The sequence below is a fragment of the Rhea pennata genome, chromosome 10, assembly GCF_028389875.1.
Source record: "Rhea pennata isolate bPtePen1 chromosome 10, bPtePen1.pri, whole genome shotgun sequence".
NCBI lineage: Eukaryota > Metazoa > Chordata > Aves > Rheiformes > Rheidae > Rhea > Rhea pennata.
In genome coordinates, this window is record NC_084672.1 from 14,731,297 (window position 1) to 14,754,752 (window position 23,456).

General features: G+C 36.2%; 1 protein-coding gene across 1 annotated transcript in view; it reads right to left on the reverse strand.

Moving 5' to 3' along the window:
- Positions 1-22,246, reverse strand: part of WDR72 (WD repeat domain 72) — a 115,649-nt gene extending 93,403 nt beyond the window's left edge. The window contains exons 1-12 of the mRNA XM_062584032.1: positions 22,094-22,246; positions 21,424-21,530; positions 18,392-18,470; positions 15,539-15,713; positions 14,908-14,984; positions 12,897-13,016; positions 10,818-10,963; positions 10,363-10,473; positions 7,582-7,721; positions 6,835-7,080; positions 6,042-6,262; positions 4,471-4,666 (exon numbers count right to left, since the gene is read on the reverse strand). Of these exons, the coding sequence (XP_062440016.1) occupies positions 4,471-4,666; positions 6,042-6,262; positions 6,835-7,080; positions 7,582-7,721; positions 10,363-10,473; positions 10,818-10,963; positions 12,897-13,016; positions 14,908-14,984; positions 15,539-15,713; positions 18,392-18,470; positions 21,424-21,530; positions 22,094-22,246 (1,771 nt within the window). The remainder of the gene's footprint in view (positions 1-4,470; positions 4,667-6,041; positions 6,263-6,834; positions 7,081-7,581; positions 7,722-10,362; positions 10,474-10,817; positions 10,964-12,896; positions 13,017-14,907; positions 14,985-15,538; positions 15,714-18,391; positions 18,471-21,423; positions 21,531-22,093) is intronic.
- Between the last annotated feature and the right edge of the window lie 1,210 nt (positions 22,247-23,456).

Genomic DNA, 23,456 nt, shown 5'->3' on the forward strand with positions numbered 1-23,456 from the left:
AACCACATGAGGTTCAACAAGGGCAAGTGCAGGGTCCTGCACTTAGGGAGGAATAACTCCATGCACCAGTACAGACTGGGGGCTGACCTGCCAGCAAGCAGTTCTGCAGAGAAAGACCTGGGAGTGCTGGTGGACAAGTTGACCATGAGCCAGCAATGTGCCCTTATGGCCAAGAAAGCCAATGCTATCCTGGGCTGCATTAGGAAGACCGTTTCCAGCAGGTTGAGGGAGGTGATCCTGCTGCTCTACTGAGCCCTGGTGAGGCCATACCTGGAATGCTAGGTCCAGTTCTGGGCTCCTCAGTACAAGAGAGACATAGAGCTACTGCAGCAAGGCTAGCAAAAGGCTATAAAGATAATTATGGGACTGGAGCATCTCTCCTGTGAGGAAAGGCTGTGAGAACTGGGTCTGTTCAGCATGGAGTAGAAAAGACTGAAGGAGGGACCTTATCAGTGTGTGTAAATATCTGAAAGGAGAGTGTAAAGAGGATGGGACCAGACTCTCTTCCGTGGTGCCCAGTGACAGGACAAGAGGCAATGGGCACAAACTGAAAATCAGGAAGTTCCATCCAAATATGAGGAAAAACTTCTTTTCTTTGAGGGTAATGGAGCAGTGGAACAGGTTGCCCAGAGAGGTTATGAAGTCTCCATCCCTGGAGATATTTAAAGGCTGTCTGGACATAATCCTGGGTGGCCTTCACTAGGTGACCCTGCTTGGGCAGCAAGATGGGACTAGATGATCTCCAGAGGTCCCTACCAACCTCAACCACTCCAATTTATTTTCTCAGTTCAAGTGTTTCAAATGCAGAAAACAATTCTTTGGTTACAACATGATTCTACAGGAAATGTTAATAAACATTTAAGTACAATGCCCTTTAACAAGATTTGTCAGTCTCAAATCACCATATACTTCAGAAACAATCTACTTACAGTTACATGTTTGAGATGCATCCTTTGCAGCTGTGAAATAAGCAAAACAAACATTCTATATTACAGTCCCCTCCCCCCAAAAAAATTCTCTTTTCAGTGTCTTAAAAGAACAAGAAAGCATACAGAGCAGCTGGAGGCAGGTAGCATCTCCAACACATAAATTCCACAAAAAGTTTGCATTTATTAATGATTGCCGAACTGTTAGATGCCTGCTCTATTTCCTTTACTTATAAATGGAAGATATTGCACTAGGCTCCTGTTAACAGTTAGCACTTCACTACTAGTAAAAGCTACAATACAAGCAATTGGTCAACATGAAGAATCAACTTAATTTTTGCTGCTTTATTTACTTTACACTGAAGTATAGGTACAAAAGTAGTTTATAGTTTCTTATTAACAGAAATACTATTTGCACAGATAAAATGCATGCTGTCTTTACAGGAGGTAATAATGAGATCCAGTAGTATCTCTAGGAGCAGGAAGGAACATATTTGTAAGGAAACATTCTGTTTACAGGGAAGAAAAAAGAGGGAAGTAACACAATTTACAATACTGTAGATCTGCTGTAGGACCAGTAGAATGAAAGAAGGATTAAAGGAATGACAAGATAAGAAGGATTCTGAGATAAAACTGTTCTATAAAGCCTCAAGAAGACTGGTCAAGCAGAAGGGCAGAACCAATGCCCTAGGATGCAAAGCTGACTACAAAAAAAGTATTTTAAAGACCTTTATCATACATTTACACACACAGTAGACAACGTAAGAGGACTCTTACATATTTACCACGAAACAGGTTTTTAGATTATGCATAAAACAGGTAGGGTAACAAGTTTGGAATATCCTAAAAGCATTCTGTAAACTATAAGTTTGACCTTGTATTTCCTTCTCTCCACAGTGCAATTAAAGTTAAAATTTTGGGCAAAAATTTCATGTCTTACAGTCACACAGCAGAACAGTAAAGTACAGCATTATATACAATTCACTGTCTAAGGCCAGATCTTCTGTTAATTCCTTACTGACATTTTTGAAAAAAGAATTTTTAAAAAAAATCAAAATAAAATGCAAGGATGAGAACTTCATATTTTTGGATAGTCATGAAAAGCTCACTAGTTAAAGAGTTTTAACTGACTATAGTTATTCAACTTTATTTTAGTCCAAAACTTAAGTTAGAGATGTGATTTAGTGTATTGGAAAAAGTAGTGCCATAAGCATTGGCATTTATTTAGTGATATTAAATAGCATACTAACAATATAAGCTTGTAATTTATGCAGTACCTTTTTGCCAAGTCCTTCATTAAATACTGGTATTCTGTATTTCAAAACAGGGAATTTCTCTTTGTCTGAAATAAACTCAGCATAGGATACTGATTGAGCAATCTGTTAAGAGTTTGTAAAGCACTATGATTTGAAGAACTGGAGAGGTGCCTGAGGACTGGAAGAACGCCAATGTCACTCCAGTCTTCACAAAGGGCAAGAAGGAGGACTCAGGCAACTATAAGCCGGTCAGCCTCACCTCTGTCCCTGGAAAGGTGATGGAACAGCTCATTCTGGATGTCATCTCCAGGCATATGGAGGAAAAGAAGGTGATCAGGAGTAGCCAGCATGGATTCACCAAGGGGAAATCATGCTTGACCAACCTGATAGCCTTCTACTGGCTGGGTAGATGAGGAGAGAGCGGTGGACGTTCTGTAACTTGACTTCAGCAAGGCTTTTAACACTGTCTCCCATTACATCCTCCTAGAGAAGCTCAGGAAGCATGGGTTAGACGAGTGGACAGTGAGGTGGATTGAGAACTGGCTGAAAGGCAGAGCTCAGAGGGTCGTCATCAGCAGCGTGGAGTCTAGCTGGAGGCCTGTGGCTAGTGGCGTCCCCCAGGGCTCAGTACCAGGTCCCATCCTGTTCAACTTTTTCATCAGTGACCTGGATGAGGGGACAGAGTGCCTCCTCAGCAAGTTTGCTGATGATACCAAGCTGAGAGGAGGTGGCAACACAGCCCTCAGAGAGCTCAACAGGCTGGACAGCTGCGCTGAGAGGAACCTCATGAGGTTCAACAAGGGCAAGTGCAGGGTCCTGCACCTAGAGAAAAATAACCCTAGGCACCAGTACAAGCTCGGGGCTGATCTGCTGGAGAGCAGCTCTGCAGAGAAGGACCTGGGAGTGCTGGTGGACAACAAGTTGACCATGAGCCAGCAATGTGTCCTTGTGGCCAGGAAGGCCAATGGTCTCCCGAGGTGTGTTAGGAAGACTGTTGCCAGCAGGTCAAGGGAGGTGATCCTGCCCCTCTACTCAGCCCTGGGGAGGCCTCATCTCGAGTGCTGTGTCCAGTTCTGGGCTCCCCAGTACAAGAGAGACATAAGGAGCTGCTGGAGAGAGTCCAGCACAGGGCTACAAAGATGATCAGAGGGCTGGAGCATCTGCCCTATGAGCACAGGCTGTGAGAGCTAGGCCTCTTCAGCCTGGGGAAGAGAAGACTGAGGGGGGGATCTGATCAATGTCTACAAGTACCTGAAGGGAGGGTGTCAAGGGGACGGGGACAAGCTCTTTTCAGTTGTCCCGTGTGACAGGACAAGAGGCAACGGGCAGAAATTGAAGCACAGGAAGTTCCGCCTGACCGTGAGGGGAAATTTCTTTCCTGTGAGAGTGACAGAGCACTGGAGCAGGCTGCCCAGAGAGGTTGTGGAGTCTCCTTCTCTGGAGATCTCTTCAAGGCCCGCCTGGATGCAACCTTGTCTACCATGTTCCAGGCGACCCTGCTGAGCAGAGAGATTGGACTAGATGATCTCCAGAGGTCCCTTCCAACCTTACTGATTCTATGATTATATAATTTCAGTTTTGCACAGGACATTTAGTAAGACTGTTTTCATGAAATATTAATATTGCGTGGGTTTAAATGGTCATAGACTCAGTATGCACTTTTCTCCAAGACATATGGCTCTGGACTTAAGGGAAACACTGTCTTGCAACATCTGGTACCATTATAACTTCTAATAGTTCTATCCATCAAAGTTTAAATACTATCCCCATGAATCAGCATTACACTATCAAACCACCCGCAAGTCTACAATTTAAGCTGAAATACTCTGCTTTAGTTTTCCTGACTACACATTTGCAAGCTTTGCAATTAACTGTTTTCCATTATTACTGATTATCAACTAACTCAAAACATTGCTGAGATTGTGATTGTGCTAAAGAAGGCAAAACTTAATGCCATAATTTGAGATTGTTAGCACAGTAAATTTTTCTTGTTAATAATTAAAGGATATAAGTTGTGTTTTTATTCATAGCTTCCAGAAATATTCAGCTCATTTCACTGCAATGTCAGCTAATCATCTTTTTGTCAGGAACTGACTGAAGCTATTGTATTTTATTAATGACATACCTTGAATTACACAGATTTTTTTACTTCTTGCTTATTTAAGTTTAAAGTACATTCAATGAGTGAGTATTTCTGCTTTGGCCCTCTGTAAAATGCATTTATATAACCCAGCACAGACCGAAACAAGACTTAAGGAAAGTGAACAAAAAGCCCTACATGGTATTACCTGTTTCAATTTCCCAAATATAAACTGAATCATCTTCACATCCAACAATTAATAGATTCTCAACAGGGTCAAATTTTACCATCTTCACAGGAAACCGGTGCTTTCTGGCATGTAAGAGACACACTCTCTCCTGAAGATGTAGAACTGCTACTGAGTGATCTCTGCACACACAGCACACAATGCTGTGATCTTTTAACTGCAAAAACAGATTAAAAGCTTTAGTATCTGTACTGCAACCACATTCACATTCAAACACATTGCAATGAGCCTTGAAAATGTAGTCAGATAAGTATGTTTTGGGAAAAAAAATTTATTTTGGAAAATGTTCTATTTCAGCCTACGTCTCCAAACTGTTTTTAAAAGGTTAGCTATAAATGCAATCTCCATACAATGAAAGATACATTTTTCTCTGCTTTTCAAATGCAAAAATAAGTCATTCATCCACAATCAAATATTAGCTATTAAAACACTAATTATACAATCAAATGTAAGTAACATTTGTCCCAGAAGAGGAAGTAGTAAAAAGTTAATTTATTTAAACCAATATACTATTTGATATGAAATTGTGCATCAGGTCTTATGACACAAAAGCCAACTTCTAGTGAAAAACTGGGTATGTTACAATTTAATTTTACAATGTTTGGATCTGATCCCGCAAAGCCTTCTCTTTCTAGAAGAAGTTTTTGGTGACACACAGAGGAATTCAGCCCTGCAGAAAACTGGAACATAGTTCAAACACATTAAATCCTATTTAGGTTACAGAAAAGGGGCTAAAGAAAGCCTTATAAGCATTAAAACTTGTGCTACTTAATCATGCCAAAGCAAAACAGCAGCAAAAGACCTTTTAGACTACTTAGTATTTCCACTTAAATGAACTGTAAGTCAACCATAAGCATTGAATGTGTCCTTGTAGGCTTTTTAAGAGGAAACTGGTGAGAACCCAGCCCAATGGAATGCAATGGCACCAGAATTTGCTCAGGGACTTTTCACATAAGAAAAAGACTTACTGTACTGAACTCTGAATTTTTACTTCAGAATTCAATTAAAGAAAATCAAATTGAATTATTCTAAAGCTCTTTAAATATTATATAAAACATAAGCATATACAAAAGGACCACAAACGAGTCAGGAATCAGAACCAAGTATAAATATTTAGAACTACATAAATACTGTTGGTCCAAGTCTTCTCTTATCACATTTAAATCCCTAGCTTTACTAATTATAACTTTTTAAATTCAGAAGCAAGTTAGAACTAACATACCTTGATAATATTCCATTCACCACTTTAATGTCATAAAAGACTAAATATGGCACTGTTTTAGGATCATTTTTCTGAATCACTGAAATCACAGCAAGTTAAGAAATCAACCCTCTGAAATTATAATGTTCAAGTAAGTCACAATTAAATGATTACTGAATTGAAAACAAAGATAAGGTGCTGCAGAGTAACACTATTGCCAGATAATTTGTTATGTATATACACATAAAAATATGTATACATATGTACCTATTTATACATATACAAACATATATGCATGTATTTAGACATCATTTATTATGCTTTTACTTACCCTGTAGTTTTCTGGAGGAGGCAACAGCTCTGTCACTGGACCAGACTGCAGAGTAAACCGGTGTAAAATTTCTCCAATAAATATATCCCAGCAGATCACAACAGAATCCTGGCCTCCTGATAACAACCAGCTTGGATCAAACCTTGCCAATTTATCATGTGGATAAAGTAAACAAGTGACTCTGCTACTATGACCATTCAGAACTTTGTGAGGTAGATTATCTGAAATAAGGTGTTAAATAAATTATTTCTGTCCTTTAAAAATAGAGGTTTCAGATTTTACAGTATATTTGCTAAAAAGTCAGGAAATTCAAAAGATGAAATATATCTAAGCATTTTCATCCAGAGTTTTACAGCAAGACATCCCTTACATGAGATCAGAGAATTTGGGATGCATTTGTTTCAAAAATGGTTGACCTTTGTCTACTGAGGTGCTTTTTCTTTTCTTTTTTTTTTCCCCCTCCTTCTCTTCTCTACTTTGGAATGAATGACCTTTGAGAGGGAGAATAACTAAGACTACTGCCCATACCATAACATCCCACATCTAAGTTTCAGGTGACTACATTAATGCAGTTATTCTATAGCAAGGACTTCAAAATATGCAAAGAGCCTTGGTAGTATTAAGCTGTGATGTGATAAACCAGCTAAGATCATAATCTTCCATTTTCTTTATTCAGTTCCTGACCATCACCTCTATTCTCTTTTTAAACTCATTTTGATTCAAAGACGTATTAGAAGTATGCAGTCTTTTGTACTTGATTCAGAAGAAATTAGGCAGACGTGTTAAAACTTACCTTTCAACAAGGATATGTTTTCTAAGAGTCTTGCTCTTGCAGTTTTTAAAGCTAGAGTTACAAATATCTTCCCATTTTCACATCCACAAACCAGCTTATCGAGACTGGGTATGTATACAGAGGAACTGATGAGTACACTTTCATTCCCATCTTCAGATGCACAGAGATGATCAATAAGGCCCTCTGACACTGGATGGTGTTTATCAAAATTATCCTGAAGAGTCCAAGTTGCTGTAATTGGAAGCTCTAGAAGGGAAATAAGTCAAGAATATTATTGGTTTTAAAACAAAACCAAAACCCAAACAAAATCGAATACACACATTCAGCTCTTTGCCATTTCCCCCATTTTATCCCCTCTGCAGTATAAGAGTTCGAATAGCAGCTGCTGACTTCCCATATTAGATTACATTGCTCCTCATCAAGATCTTTTATGCATCTCTATAAACAGCTGTAAGCAGAACCACCTAAGCAAATTTTCATGACATCCAGTTGAAGTGTCTGTGGGCAAATGGAAAGGAAATAGGAACATTTATTTATTCTTGCAGTCCTGTGAAGAAATAATGTCCATTTTCCACTAATCTTTGTCAGAGTCTTAATCTACCTTGTCTATCTACAGGTAATCATCACAATGAATGGATGCATAAGCACTTCATTCTAGTGTGAAAACATTTTCATGAGCAAGTTTTCATGAAAGTTGACCTAAAGACTGAATTAAAAAAATGCATCACAAGTATAGAATTGCCAAACCTCTTGGTGAGCCATCAAAAGTTGAAACAGGGACATCAGGAACATGCCACAAAGTGATTCTTCCTGAAGCTTCACCAGAAAAAAGAATCTTATAGAAAGGTTCCTTTCTTTCATTCATAAAGCCCATAACAAAAGGGAAACTCTGTCAAAAGTAACAGTTAATTAGTATTTTAATACCAAAAAGCTGACAAAATACTTTAATGCTTAATTGCAAAAATCAAAGGTTTTGACATCAAAAGCTGTAGAAATGCAAGACAATCAATGCAACTGAATCCTCAGCTGTGGCTAAGCTCTGCTCAGCCCAGGTCTACTCTGCTAGTGCAAATCCTTCAAAGATCAGCTCTGCTTTACCCCTATCCTTGGTTCATCCCAAATGAAAAACTGAAATAAGAGCACTCCCAGGGTTTACTACCTCTATAAGGAGAATTTATCAGCAGTATCAGCAGCTTACAGAAAATAGCAAGATGAGCACCAAAATAAGATTGAAAAATTCCAGTGAAATAGAGCTTTGCTAACCTTCACATCAAAACAAATTAAAGCTTCATTCATGGTAGTTTAAATCATTACAACTAATAAGAGGTAAAGATTATGTTTTTACACAGATAAATAATAATCTACAGAATCATCATTCACTTATCTGCAAAAATTACAGATTGCAGAGGTATAGCACCATTGATAAACAGACTTATTACTGACATCTACCTAGTTTCATTCAGTCAATGCTAAAACTTAAAGCAACGTCTTTATCTCAGATTAAAAAAAGCTATGTCTGTATCCTCCCATGAGGACCAGAAATCTGGAAGTCTTCCTTGCCTGCAGGTATAAGACAGGTAAATACCGTATCACATGCCAGTAGCACCCAAACTCTGTACGGTAATCAACAGATGACTTGCCAAGAGCATTGTTTGGTGGTTACATAAGCTTCATTCTCAAATGTCAACCCGTAAAAAACAGGTAAAGTGCCTAACTGGAACCTTCTAGTGGCTCAAAACTAGAGCAATACCCACTCTTGAAAGTCAAGAAAATTACAAATATAGTCAGTAACCAAAGGCAGGTCTGCAATAGTGTGTTTTAGTTCAGATCAGGAATGTATTTTGGAAGCAAATGCTTTGGTTTGCATTGTTGAATTGTCTTAGAGCACAAAAATCAGGAATCTTTTCAGATGAAACTGAACTGGAAGACATCTTAAGAAGAAAATCTATTGCATTCCAAGCACAAATAGATATACAGTCCAAGGATCAGACAACAACAACAAAAACAAAAACAAAAAAAAAAATCCATCATCCCCTGGCATGGAGAGCAAATATGTAAGGTCACCAGCACAAACTGATATGCTCTAAACTTTACTACTTGATAATGCAGACAAAGCTTAAATCTATTTGTACCTTTAAGGTATTTTAATAATATTCCCCTGCTGGACGTATTTTGCTTACAACACTGAAATTTGGAGTGAATTACACAATAAGCAACTGCACTGTAATGTGGCTTCAGTAATAATCTTAAGAATTGAAATCAAAATACTGTCACACGGATAGTTGTGTTGTGTTACAATGAACTGCTATCAAAAAGTGAATCAGGTAAGGAAGGTAAATATTTAAGTGTAAATTGTAATATTGTCAGAAGACATTACTAAGAAATTCATGCATTTTGGGAAAAAAACGTATCTACAAAGTTAAACTAACCTCCAATAAACTAACCTAGTTACAGGTAGGATTGAACTCTATGTCTAACAATTACTACTTCATAAAAACAGTGCCAGTAATAACTCTCAGCCTTGGCTCCAGTTTTGATGCTATGCAGTGATAAAATCTCAGTAATTTGTTGCAATTGGATTTTTACCAAAGTAAGAACCCCTGCTACAGATCATGTTCTGCTTTCTAATTTTAATCCATTTTTAATCAACCATTTTTCCTCATCCACCTCTGAGGTCACACAAAGCACCAGTCAAGACTAAAAAAAAATTCAGATGCAGGCTTTTTAACACAGATCAGTCTATTTGACTCAGTTTTAGTCTAGTCAGTAACCAAATCTGCAATGTGTAACACGTCCTGCTAAACACGAATTCTTAACCAGAAGTACTAACTACTTTGTCATCTACTTTTCCAGCTTCCTTTTCTTTTCTTTTTTTTTTTCTTAAAAACAGAAGCTCTTTCAAGGCATAGGCAATAGTTCTGATAATTTTATGCACTGAACACTAACAGTCTGCTCACAATGTGAGAAAGCTAGGCATGTAATTATGCCTCTGAAGGCTCATAATAGCAGTATTCTGAATAAAACGTTTGAAATTCACAATTACAATGGATGCATTTTACAAGTAAAACATCTTTCAGATTCAGACATTTATGCACATGAGGAACTGAGCCTATTCACATAGCGCTGACGAAACAGGCATACATTTTCCAATAGAACAAAGGTTAAGCAACTTGCATAAATTTTGACTTTTACAGATCTGAAAGTAAAGGCTTTAAAACTATTCCAGACCATCTTTAGCTTAAAATAAGCTCCCCTTTCCCCCCCAAGACTAGAACAAAACAAACAAAAAATCACCGCAACAATCCATAGCTGAACATATTGTTTCTTTTTTTCTGGCAGAAGACTTAAGTAATGTCCAAATTTTCAAGGCAAAATACACTAGGAACATCTCCAATTAAAATTTTTAAAATGAAAGAATAAGCCTTACTCATCATACTAACAATTAAATCTGTTTTTAACAGTTTTCTGTAGAACATTCTGGTAAATTACAAACAAAACAGGAAATAGTTTCTGAAGCTCATTTTAAACCTTTCTGATGTTACCTTATTTTCTTTCACACCAGTAGAGCAGAGTAAATGAGGATAAACAGTTTCTTTCAGCACTTTTCCATCAGGGGGATATATGCTTTTAGAAAGCCCACTGCATAATTAAAAAAAAAAACTTTAGAAATTCATTTTTTAAAAAGCAGAACAACATGCAAGATTCACAAGTTCAGTTAAAAGTTACTCAGTAAGTAATTACAAACGACTTTTTGAAATCACAGTACCAGCTGCCCAAGTCCTACATGGCTAATCTTATTCTTGTGTTCCCTGCTGTGTCAAACAAAGACTGAGAGCTGTCAAACTCAGAGTAAATCTTTGCGTGCCAAAGAGTTTTTGTTCTGGTTTTTGATCATTTGCAACATGCAGAGATTTTCCATAATAAACCTCTCAAAGTTCATCTTGTACCTGAACTTTTTATGTGAATTTCCCATCTGAGCCCACCTGTTCAGCAGCTGGTAGATGTAACTGTGACCATCTTCTGTCCAGATGATAAGTCTGTAAGCTGCTAGTACTTCTCCCCCAGCAAAGCACTGACCACTTTTGCAAAATTCAGTACACAGCAAAGAAAAGTCACAATAATCATAGACCTAAGCACAGAGAAATGTTAAGAAATCCAATACAATACTGTCATTCATTTTAATTCAAACAGTTTTAGAGACAAAGGATTGATAAACAGAACATTAGCTTCACTACTGGTAGTCTGACAACCTCTTTTAAAGCCAAAGCCTTTTTGTATCACCAAACTACAATAAACAGAGAATCAAACCATATGCTTCTAAGATAAAGAAGCTGTCAATAAAAAATCATAACTATATTAGGGAATTTTTGATGAGATGAAGGATTTACTTTGTTTTGCTTTGTATTTGTTATTAGTATCTATGGGATAAAATTCATTTCTTGTGTGGAGTTCAGTAATAAATTTAGCACAAATGTGACACCGAAGATTTCTTCGGATCAGTTTTAAATGCTTCTGTTCATATAAGAATATGAACAGAATATTAACTACAATAAACTACTGGCATAATCATAGTATACATCTCTTAACAAAACAGGTTTTTCTGTTCTATCCTTGGGAGAGACCAAACACATTTTTCTTCACAATTTAATTAAAAGCAAACACAAGAATACATAACCCTGCTTGCAAGAACGCTTCTAGCTCTTCCACTTCTAGAGTCTGTAAAAGTCATTGGAATTGTTTCATGAGACCTCTTTTTAAACTGAAATAGGATATATCCAGAGCAGCCTAGAATATGGTCTGCATATCCACATTCCTAGTGGCCTCATGGAGAGACAGAGAAAGAGAATTCATAGTCTCATTGTATAATTTATTCCAATAGTGAGGAAATAGATTTCAGAAAGAATTCACATGGATTTTTCATATAGAACATAGAACGAATTTGCTCTATATTTTCATTATAGTAGTAGGTTACGTTTCTTTTCTAAACATACATGTAAGGTCTCTCTCCCCCCTAAGGTACATCTCTCACATCCTTCTAATTTAGGAGTAAAAACAGAAAAGATGATCATGATCTTAAGTTCTACATACTTATTAAAACATAATGTTGAAAATTCAGAAAAAATTTATGTATTTATACCACTACTTTGATCAGTAAAATATAACTGTCAAAGGCATAATGGATCTCTCTTGAGGAAAAATTAACCGAAAATGCATTACACAGGTTTTCCATGAGAAATATATACATTCTGTACACAGATTTTGTTTATAAAAAAATCTGTATCGAAGCCTTTAAGTACTGTAATAGGAGTGTCAAGGATACCCTACTAGGCATTACTCAAAGTTGACCTGGACATTTCATTCAACAGAATAGTCTTTGGATCAGGTTCTTATGTTAACTAATAGTACAGGATTATCTTGGTAAAATGACACAGCACTGGGAAAAAGAAATACAAAATTGTTACAACTAAAGTTCAGCTTAAGAACTAAAAACAACCTCCCCCAACCTAAAACTCTATTTACAACTTAACTGTTCCAGCAATTACATTACGTATGTTTTCTTCTTACAGCTACAAGAAAAAGTAATGTCTAGGCTCTTTGGCTTTGCTGGCTTCTGCTAGCAGAACCCAGGCTTTTGGCCTTGATGAAACAAAGGCCCCTCATTAGAGAGGACTCACTGACTGTGATCTCTTCTGTCATACTTTGACAGTGTTTATGCATGTTTGTCTCCTTTTCCAATACAAGGCAGAAAGAGCTATAAAGCCCTTGGTACTCTAAAACTAAGTAACAGTTAAAATATTTCCCCTTTCAGAGGAAATTGGAACCTCATGTCCAATTCTTTTAAAGCAGAAGTACATTGAGAAAAATATAAAACACTTCATCTCAGTCACACAATTAGGGTAACTAGTTAAGAGAGCAATTACCACTGATAATTAGTTGAGTGATGTTCCTTTTAATTTAAGGAGAAAAACAGGTATTTACATGCAAGAATCAGTTACATCAGCTTTTTCAAGTGTTACCAAATTATTAACAAAATTAAAGTAGTGCAGTGTTCAGTGATATACCTGCCAGCATGCGGAGGACACAACTAGAAGTAGTCTTTCTGTGTAAGTACAAAACCGTATTGCTTGGCAGTTTATACAGTCCAGAGATTTGGATTCCTTCTCACATACACATTGTCTCTCCTTTACAGCACAGAGAAAAGAAACATGTGATTCATTCTAGATATCTGAGCTTTTAATTTTAGAAGAAACACACCATTAAAAATCATTTAATTAGCATACTTTTAATACAATATATTTTGCTTTGCATTTTTAAATTGAGATAGGAAGACAGTCAAGTCTACAAGTGTTGTATAAACAGAAGATACTCAGCATGCCTCCGGTCCTTGATCTTACTTCAAGTGATAATGAATGTGGAGAACAACTAACAGCAGGTCATTGATAGTATCAACTGCTACCTACTAAGTATTTTTCAGGGTAAGCAAAAATAGCAACAATAGTCTATAGGCTGACAGTATCAGATTCAAAATAGCTGAACATTCTGCTTCCCCATTCTTTATTATCATAGCAACCAGGACAGTCTAAGACACATGCTGTGTCATATAATCTTGCTGTAAACATCGTACTCTACGAGTAGTAGGAAATAAATCCATTTTCTTAACCTTTCAATTTTGCATGTATGGATGGTTACATATACAGACATATTTTTCCCTTTTTGTGTGAATATAAGACATATCAAAGCTGTCCTGCTCAAAATTACTATTTTGGAATTACTTTTAGTGTTGATTACATCACTGAAAATTGACATTTCCTGTTTTGAAAGATACCTCCAGTATCAAAATATCTCAAAGAATGGCCACATTGGTCACAATCCTGGTTGTTAGGTTAAAAGTACAAGCAAAAATTCCATGCCTTCCTACCTCATAACTTCAATTAATTCCAGTTAAATCCAACAAATTAAAATACTGGCCCCTAACCATATGAAACAATTGGATTATTATCAACTGTGCAGTCCTCCCCTCAGAAAAGAACATCCCAGGCAAGAAACAAAAGGGGTAGCACAATACTCATAGGCTTCTGCTGTGTTTGTTTGTAATTGGTTGTTTCAGTTCCCTGAGTATTATTACAACAGTACTTTTATTTTTCCTTCTTAGGAATGCTAAAAAAGTCCCCAGAACATGGCAAATCACAGAAAAACATGTGATCACTCACATAGCAGCAAACTTGACAGCATCTCCTGAGGGGCCTGATCCTATCAAATAGCAAACACTGCTGTGATGTGCTCTGCCATTTGTTTAATAAGGCAGTAATGCATTACAGATGTTCCAGAGAAGAACATTGCTGACATTTTGCTATCTCTGATAATTCATAGTGCTCAACTGTAATATTGAAGTCCCTTTGTGAATCCAGCTCTTAAAAGTCTAATTCAGGTACATAATATTGTATTCCAATCCCAGCCCTTGTACACATCTACAGATAGCTGCTGAGAATATTAACACAGAAAAGCTACACAGAATAAATGGGCTTGAAGATGGAAAAATAAGCATACTTGACAGAGGAAGATGCTTTACCAAATGAAGACATCATTGTGAAAGCCAGAGGGAAGCAAAGACTAAAGGATCATTCTGAAGACAGAAACAAGGATCAAGAGGGAGTACAAAGGTTGACTTTTAAGAAGCTTTAAGTTTTAAGGAAGAAAGTGAAGAGGTTCAAAGAACTGAGTGACATGGTCAGGGTCACAGAAAATCACTGTAACTTCAGCATCATGAAATATGGGAGATATGAAATTTGGATGAAAGACATGACAGTTGTTAATGAAAGAGCTGTGAAATAGCCAAATTAATTTTCAGTAGGGTGCTATCAGAGTGTATTTTCAGAATTTTGTGGAAGTTTAGCAAGGACTCTAGCTTCTTTAGCAAGGACATACGCAAATATACACATACATCTGTGTAATACATTCAGAAGATTCTCAGTCATTCCTATTCTGTTTCAGTATATCTTTTACTTGATAATATCACTACGTCGTATACTCGACATTGTTTTAACTGCTGTTTCATGCTTAATGGAAACTGACCTGTATGCTATTCAATGATGAAGATAGGTCCCATACTTTAAGCTCTCCAGTTATGGACACTGCAATCAATGAGTCTTCTGTGAAAAGGTAACAGTGAGACAGTAGATTTGAAAACAAGTTGAGACACATTGCCTACAGCCAAAACAGAATCTTCACATAAACTCTGCTGTTCTGTGCAGTAATAAAATTGATGGATTCTGCAGAGCACTGTTTAGATTAAATATTAAGTTTACATAGAATAATTTGTATATAGGAATACAAAATATGTCGGCAAATTCTGAACAATTGTATTTCATCCAATTGTCTACATTTGACTAAAATACCATTAAAAAATGGTTTTGCACACACAATATCCCAGGCATCACAAACAAGATTTTGTACTCACATCTAAGACTGAGCTACTTAAAACCAATGTAGAAGCTGCTTGTTCCTCTTTTAAAATGAAACCTGACTAACATTAAAGTTATGATAAACACATCTTCAGGCACTGACAAAGTGTTTACATTCTGTATTTAACATCTTTGAAAATCATGAGTATTTCTAAGTCCGGTAGAACTGCATTATCTATAAAGAAATATTTTATTTCATGTCTTAACTGATTGGCCTACATAAACATATGCACAATTTATACCTTGAATTCTTGTAGAGTGAACAATACACATACAATTGATCCAATCAGAAGACTGAGAAGATGTTAAAGTGTGAAGAACACTCAAAGTCTTAGCATCAATAATAAGAACATCTTGATATTCTCCACAACAAAGAAGCCAGCCTTCACCTATCATTCGGAAGGAGCAATGGTAATACTGTACAAGTGGAAAGAAGATGGTCAGCATAAAGAACTACAAAAACATGCATACATGTTATTTTTCACCTTACAGCATACTGCACTTTGAACTGTAATTTGCACAAGTAACATTACTGAAACCTATATGAAATTGCACATATGAGAATACTTGCACATAACTGCTATTAACAGAAGTTCTACATACGATTGTAACAATTTAACAGAAGCACAGAGCTTAGAGTTGCTTCAATCTAAAAACATCATCTGCTCTGGCTAACTATCAGCCTTTTTGGAAAGGATCAAGAGGTTAGCTTTCATTTTAAATTGCTAAACAATCTGGGACTTGTTTCTCTGAAAGACCTCTTCTCTTTCCAAATATTTGATACTACCACCATTCTGAAGAGGTATGTAAATATGAGGAAGGAGGAAACTTAAGGTAAAAATAAAGAGGATTCATTATGAGTTATTTCCCAGGAGATATTTTACTCTGAGCTAATTTTTAATATGGAACCAAATGTCTGAGCATTCAGAAGACTCAGTCTTTCTCAACAATCACATAGAGAAAGGAAACCTAGACACAGAACAAAGTATTTAAGAATAGAGATGATTACTATGTGTGGAGTGGCAAAAGGCTTTTTTGGTAAACATTGATTTGTATATGCAAGAACATTTGGATTGTGTAATATTTGTCTGTAATTGTACAAGTAACTGCTTTGTATATACAAGTGGCTGCTTCAGGCAGAATTTACAAATAAATAGCATCCTTAGGAAAGTGTAGTCAAAGGAAAATATCAGATAGCCTGCAAAACTATGTCTCTCAATTACTGTAAACTGTTTGTAGTTTAGTTAAATAATAGTTCTCAGTCTAACACAGTGAGCCAGTTGAAGTCTGAAAAATGAGAAGATGCATAAGAAACTTATCCAGGAAAGGAGTAAGTAACCCCACAAATATTGTGAATATTTGTGGATGGAAGTAGAAGTGTTTAGATACAGGAACCATTTTTAGTTGCTGTTAATCTTAAACTTGAACTGAAAGATTTGGACAGTCAGTTCTCAGAGGAGGATATCTCACATTTGCTAAACCACAAAAGATTAAGAGGCCTTTTGATCATACTGTTAAACTTCATTTCAAATGGCAAGCATTCAATTTGCACTGCCTGACATCTGCCATTTATAGCTGACTCATATGCTGAGCGGAAGGAACATACAAAACCAGATTTGTGAAATGTTAATTAGAAATTAAGCAGCATTTTAAGTGGTTATACTATCCAAAACAGTGTGCACTAAACCTGTAAGAGGTTATTACCTTTTGTAGAAAATGATACTGTCTCAGATATTCTGCAACAAGCAGTAAGTCCTGCTTGATCAAAAACCCTTATTACAAAAATCTGAAAGTTGTATTTTAAGAATTTCTTGTCCTAGCCACACTGTTGCTTTTCTAAGTTTTGTTGTTTGTATTTTCCTTTAGCCATCTTGTCAATGTTGCAGATCAAGAACCATTATCTATCCAAAACTAAACTTAACCTACTTGAACTCCTAATAAAGAAGGTGTAACAGCCTTTCCTAGAAGGCTGTTACTTCTTCATAACTATTAAAAAAAAAAAAAATCAAATTAAGCAATACACAGAGCAACTCATACTGGGTCTCTGTTACATTGTAACGTATATGTACATTAATACAGGTGTTTAAAAGTAATTCTTTTATCATTGTTATCCTGTAACTTAAATTTTTCTCTCCATCATTAACACCCGTATTTGAATTAAACATAACTAAAACCGTCAGGAAAAAGCTTATTTCTGAAAGCTTTGAAATATTTGAATTCTGAATTTGTCCACAGTTTAAAAGTCACAAGAGTTCAAAGTTGTCTCAAATGTCCATCACTTTGAGGTCTAATTTCACCTAGACTTCCCCACTCAAGAAAAACAGTATTTTAATTAACCTAATAGTCCAGAGCTGCTCTTTTAGAAACATATCCAGAAATAATCCATGTTTCTGAATAAAATCCACACATGCTGGGCTCCTAAATCATATACATTTCACATATACATTCACACTAACATCTACTTATTTAGAGTATATCTGAATACAGTTCAAAGCAGACACTTGAAAGTATCTGAAGAAAGATTTAAAGCAACTTGAGCTCTGAAAGTAAGTGATCTGCCGAAGAGTTCTGCAATGAATGAATGTATTTTTGTAAAGGGAACAGCAGTATTCTGAAGTTAGCAGTTAGGCAATCAAAATTTTTCAAGTTGTATTTAAAAATAAGGTATTTATTAAATTGCCTTACAAAATGTTTGTCTGGATGGCACGTATGTCTACTAAACATCATTAAAGAGCCTTTAAACTTGAAATTTCTATGTAATTTTAACACAGGACAACAGTGAAGATTACAAGACAGTTTCAATTTATACTGTTATCTGATGCAAATGAAGTGGTATTACATTCCAGACACTTGTGGCTTAAAAAGAATTAGTTTAAGGAGTATGGACGAATACAGACGTTTTATTTTGTTTCTTAAAAAGGAAGCAAAAAAGGAAAAAACAGATATAAAACTACTTATATTTTAGCAATATTTTCTTCTATCAAGTATGTTATGAGCTATACATTTAAAACCATACATTTATGAAAAGTATGGTAACAAAGCAAAACTCTCCTTGCAATGAACTGAGATATTTCATGAAAAGTTGCTATACTTACACAGATTGCTGTATGCCTATAAGGAAGCTTTGCGTTCTCAATGGACTGTCCACTAGCAACATTCCAAACACACATCTCCCTGCCAAAGATAACTTCATATTATTCTCTGCCATTTCCACTCAATTGGCTGGAATCATTTTGTGCCACCAAGTTTTTCTTTAGTACTGTACTTAAGTGTAGTCTGATCATTTACGTGGCTTTTTGTTACAGATTACTGGGTAAGAAAATGTTGTGGTCATTAACAGGGGATGACATAACAGTATCTATTTTTTTTTGTTTTGGTAACTACATCCTGCTGCCTTGCAGCAAACCTGACTTTAAGGCCAACTCTGGTCTACAACAAATTGTAGGTATACTGCCATTATGGCTTGTCAACATGTCACTGTAACTATCATTCATTGGAGCTACATCCTCCTGAAAATAATTCATTCCACTGAACTTAAACCACACATTTTGAAAGACATAATGCATCTTCTGCCATATCACACTAGGTCTTGATATGAACTATTAGCTTCTGTTAAGAAGAAACAGTGCCACCATGAGGCTGTTACTGAAGTCTGTTATGGATCATAGACTCATAACATGCATGCTTACACAACATTTTTAGCTACACTTTGCCTTTAAGATTAATACTTGAGAAAAACTCACTAGCCAGTCTTCCTCATCTAAATAATATTCAAACTACGCAGTCCAAGTTCAGTAAAAACACAGTCAAGTTAGCTGTCATAAACAAAGCTGCATGAGGTATGTTAAAATCTAAAAACAAAGTTCAAACAGTTGAAAATACAATTTTATGATTTTTCAGACACTATATTCTATGACATTTCTGGACAACAACGTAAACACACTGGAGAAAACAAAATGTTTTACTATGTCAAAACTATTTAATGATTTACAATCTAATCTATATACTTACTTTCACATTTTACGATAATCTAAAAAGATTATTTTTCAGGTGAGCATAAGCAATAAAATCTATACATCTGTAACAGTTACATTTGTAGACCAAAAGTCTACGAAGTAGACTTTTGTGCTGTTTAAAGGCACTGAATTTCTCTTTGCTTATATCAGAGCATACGACAATGAACCCTACTGCTTCAGCTACATGACTGTGATATACATGCAAACAAGAACAAATGAGACAAGAATATAAACAGTTTCTGCATGCTGCACTGGAATTTTAGTATTCACATTAGTTGCACCAAGGAGGAAGTGAAACAATATGAAAGTTGCAAGTTGATAAGCCTATCCTATTACACATGCTATATAAATGCACATGATATGCTAGCGGAAACTCTAATCATTGTAGAATAACTTTAAGACTTCCACACAAAAAAAGTACAAAAATACTGTCAAATACTCATCCTTCTGGAATAAATCAATTATATAAAGATTCAAGAGATTCTGAAGCAGGTTGAGGGGAATTATCTTCCATACAGTTTCCTCAACTCCTAGCGCAAGATGATGCAAGCTTGAAAGCATCAAATAAATGATTCACAGGCCAAAAAACACAGCTCAACACTCCCTGCATTTCCTGAAGATGAGGCATCTTATTTGTAATCATCTCAACTTCATGTTGCAATCTTCCACGGATCTGTGATGGATGCTTTGCCCTTGTGTAATACAGGTATGTCAGCATCTATTTAGTAAAAGCAAATATTTAAAAAGGGCCAGAAGACTATGCATTCCTACCCATATGCATCCCAAACCTAGCAATTTGTTCAGTGGTAGAACCTTCAGAATGTAAACATTTTTTTGTATACCTATAGCAAAAACCTCATTCTTAATGCTTTTTCTCCCAGCATTTTGGAAATACAATATCTTTTCTCCCCATATGATGTGGAAACAGTATAGAACTTCGAAAGTAAGATAAAAAACAATTTTACCTCTAATTCCTGGGTGGAATTATAGGAGGACAATTCAAAAAGTAATTTCATGAGATTCTCACCTTCCCTTCTGCACATGACAGGAGACAGTGGTAAAAAATTTTGACTGTTAACTATTCAGTGGGCCAGCCTAATCTCTGAAGAGTAAGAAGCCTGAACTAGTTGGTTCAGTTATCCCCTTCTCGTATAGTCATGATGGAGTGAGAGAATGAGACAGATCTTATCAACTGGGGCTATTTAGAAAGGAGGATAAACAAGCATCTCAGCGAGAAAGTAGAGGCCATAAGGGTCTAGAAGTTGTAGTTTGAAGAAGGCAAAAGGACAGGAGCTTTTCATGGTAAGAGGCTTTAACAGAGCTCTCCTGTGTTCATCTTTTCCAATTAAGATGAGAATGTAATATCATCAAGAAGCAAACTAAAGGTGTTTAGGAGGAGCTCTAAGGAACTAAGAAGCCCTAATTGCTTTCGGTGACTGAAATCCTGAACAATGTATAGGCTTCAGACCACAGCCAAAAGGATTATCAAATGCAAAGAGAAGTGCAAGCCTACCAGAACTGCAAAATGAGTTTGACTCAACCGATAGGCCATAACACAACAAACATATCAGAGAAAGGCTGCAGGTTTTGGAGCTCCCAGAAGGACATATTCCAAAATGGCAAGTCAGATATAAACAAAGACAGGCAACATGTTCACATTTTAAGAGTCTCTTCTTTGCTTCCAGATCCAATCACTGAACAAGCATAACCTGGATATTTTAACCTCCTTTACTGATTCAGTTCTCCAGACTGACTTCAGGATGAAATAGAAAAAAAAACCATCATGATGTTAAAATGCTTCTAAAGCTGTTAATTCCCTTTTATAACCTGTCTGAATGTATCTCTATTTGAATGAGGCCTGACACTGAACAATTCATTCCCCTGACAACTACATGGGTATCTGCATCTGCCAAACCCTTCTGCTGTTTAAGAGTCGAACTCTTGGTTGGCCTATTGTATATGAGCAATAGTCACTATTCGAAGGAATTGCTATCCTTTTTATATCACGGAGAAAGCGGATTAAAGATGTACTACCAAATATATATGACAGTTGAAGGGCAGATTCTACTTCATGACTCAATAAATGAATAATTGAATATTCAGTTACCTACCCATTTTCAGCAGCACTTACAACATATGGCTGTTTTGCAAAGTCTCTTGCTTTTGCCAAACAAGTTATAGAAGCAGTATGGCCAAACAGAATTTCTTTAGATGTAATCTAGGAGAATAATTAAATTGTTAAATTTAAAAATAGCATTTGCTGTATGAATTGAGATCTAAAAGCTAGAAAATACTACTCTATCAACTATTTTTCAGTATTTTATCTCCCTTCTTCCAGCTTTCTAAAAATGCTCCACTGTTAAACTCGTAGAGAGCTCTGGTTTTCCAAATGGGTATTTGTTCTGAATGACAAGCCACACCTAGCACTTTTTCTTAAAAAAAAAAAAAAAAAAAAAAAAAAAAAAAAAAGAAAGAAAGGATTTTCAGGATAGAAACCATGATAATTGCTTATGTTTACTTGCTGCCATCACTCACAACACAAATTATAATCCACAGTTCAATGATTATATATGAAACATTTTGACACTTGTAAATAACTAGTTGCTTATATAACCTTACCATTTTAACATTTGTTATTTTGCTTCATGAGTTTTCCGTAACAAAAATCCTCCACATTATCTTAAACATTAAGTGCAATTGCCCAGATAATCCCACTGCTAAGACTAAAAGACAAAACTCCAGTCTGTTTATCTGGCAGATTGTAATACAGTGGGCACAAACCTTTAATTCTGATGAAAGATTCCAGAGACATATTTGTCCTTCCTGACTTCCTGTAACAATTGTCTGCTGGTCATCTGTAATCATAATGGCAGTGATGCTATGAGCAGGAGCCAGCTTTCCCCACACTGCCACAGCCTGTATGGATACCTTCATAGTCAACACCTGAAAACAGAAACAAGTCAAGATGATTCTAAGCAGCATGAAATATAAAAAGGCACAACACAATCAACATCTGAAAAGGCTAGTTACAACATACTGCCACAAACAGAACAGATGTTGAAACATCTAGTTGAGACTAGTATCTCACAAATACACTTATAAATACCATTCAAACTGAAATACCATTCAAAACTGAAATTTACAGTGACTCAATGATGAGCCATTATACTGAATCTATACACTATCAATTCATATCAAAACTACTAGGTACCACCACAATACTGAAATATACACAACAGTTGCCTTGTGTCCTGTTCAACACAACCTATCTCAGCTCTGTTGGGCCCATTTCTTTCCAGTTTCTTGCTATTTTGGTTGGTGGTGGAACATACTATGTCCTTCTCCTAGCCAGCAGTGCTACTCATTCTGAGCAGCGAGCAGCTAGAGCACTGGGGTGGGGGCCAGTTAGAAGTCTGTGGTTTCTAGGAGGATAAACAAAGAGGTAGGCTGAAACACAAAGATGAGTGGTGGCATCAGAAATGGAGAGAAAGGAGACCCAGGACAAAGCACTATCTTCAACCACCAAGTGACATCTCCTAGAAATATGATCCCATAGGAAGGAGGAGGCAGAGATGCAGCTGACAAATAAGAATAACAAATAGTCTTGTTCTACTGCTCACAGTAGTTTCATGAATGCCTTTTCCAAGGGCATAATGTATTTTGATCACTGTTGGGAAAGACTGATTCAACAGAATGGTCCAAAATTACTACTGATCATTAACTAATTCAATAGCGTCTTATTAACTGCATTTCCAAGAAACTATTTCAAAGCGTCAGTTCAAGCACTAGTACGTAAAAAAGAAATTTTCCTCATGGGAAAACGCTCCGTTTCAGTTCTGTTTTTAAATCTGATTTATTTCTTAAAGCTACCTCAGCTCACTAGCTGGATTTTATATTTGTCTTGCTTCAATCAAATGCTTTGAGAAAACTGTTATCTCATAGTCACCTCACGTGTTTGTAGAAGTGTCTAGGGCAGTTCCAGAGTACTTTGACATCTTCAAAATGAAAAAAATCTTATTTATGCACAATGTGGTACTTGAATATTCAACTGCCATAAAAAAAACCCTTCAAATACCTGCTGTTAACTCTTTTCTGAAGACCTAGTGATACACCCAACATTTATGCCTTCTCCTGATCATCTTAG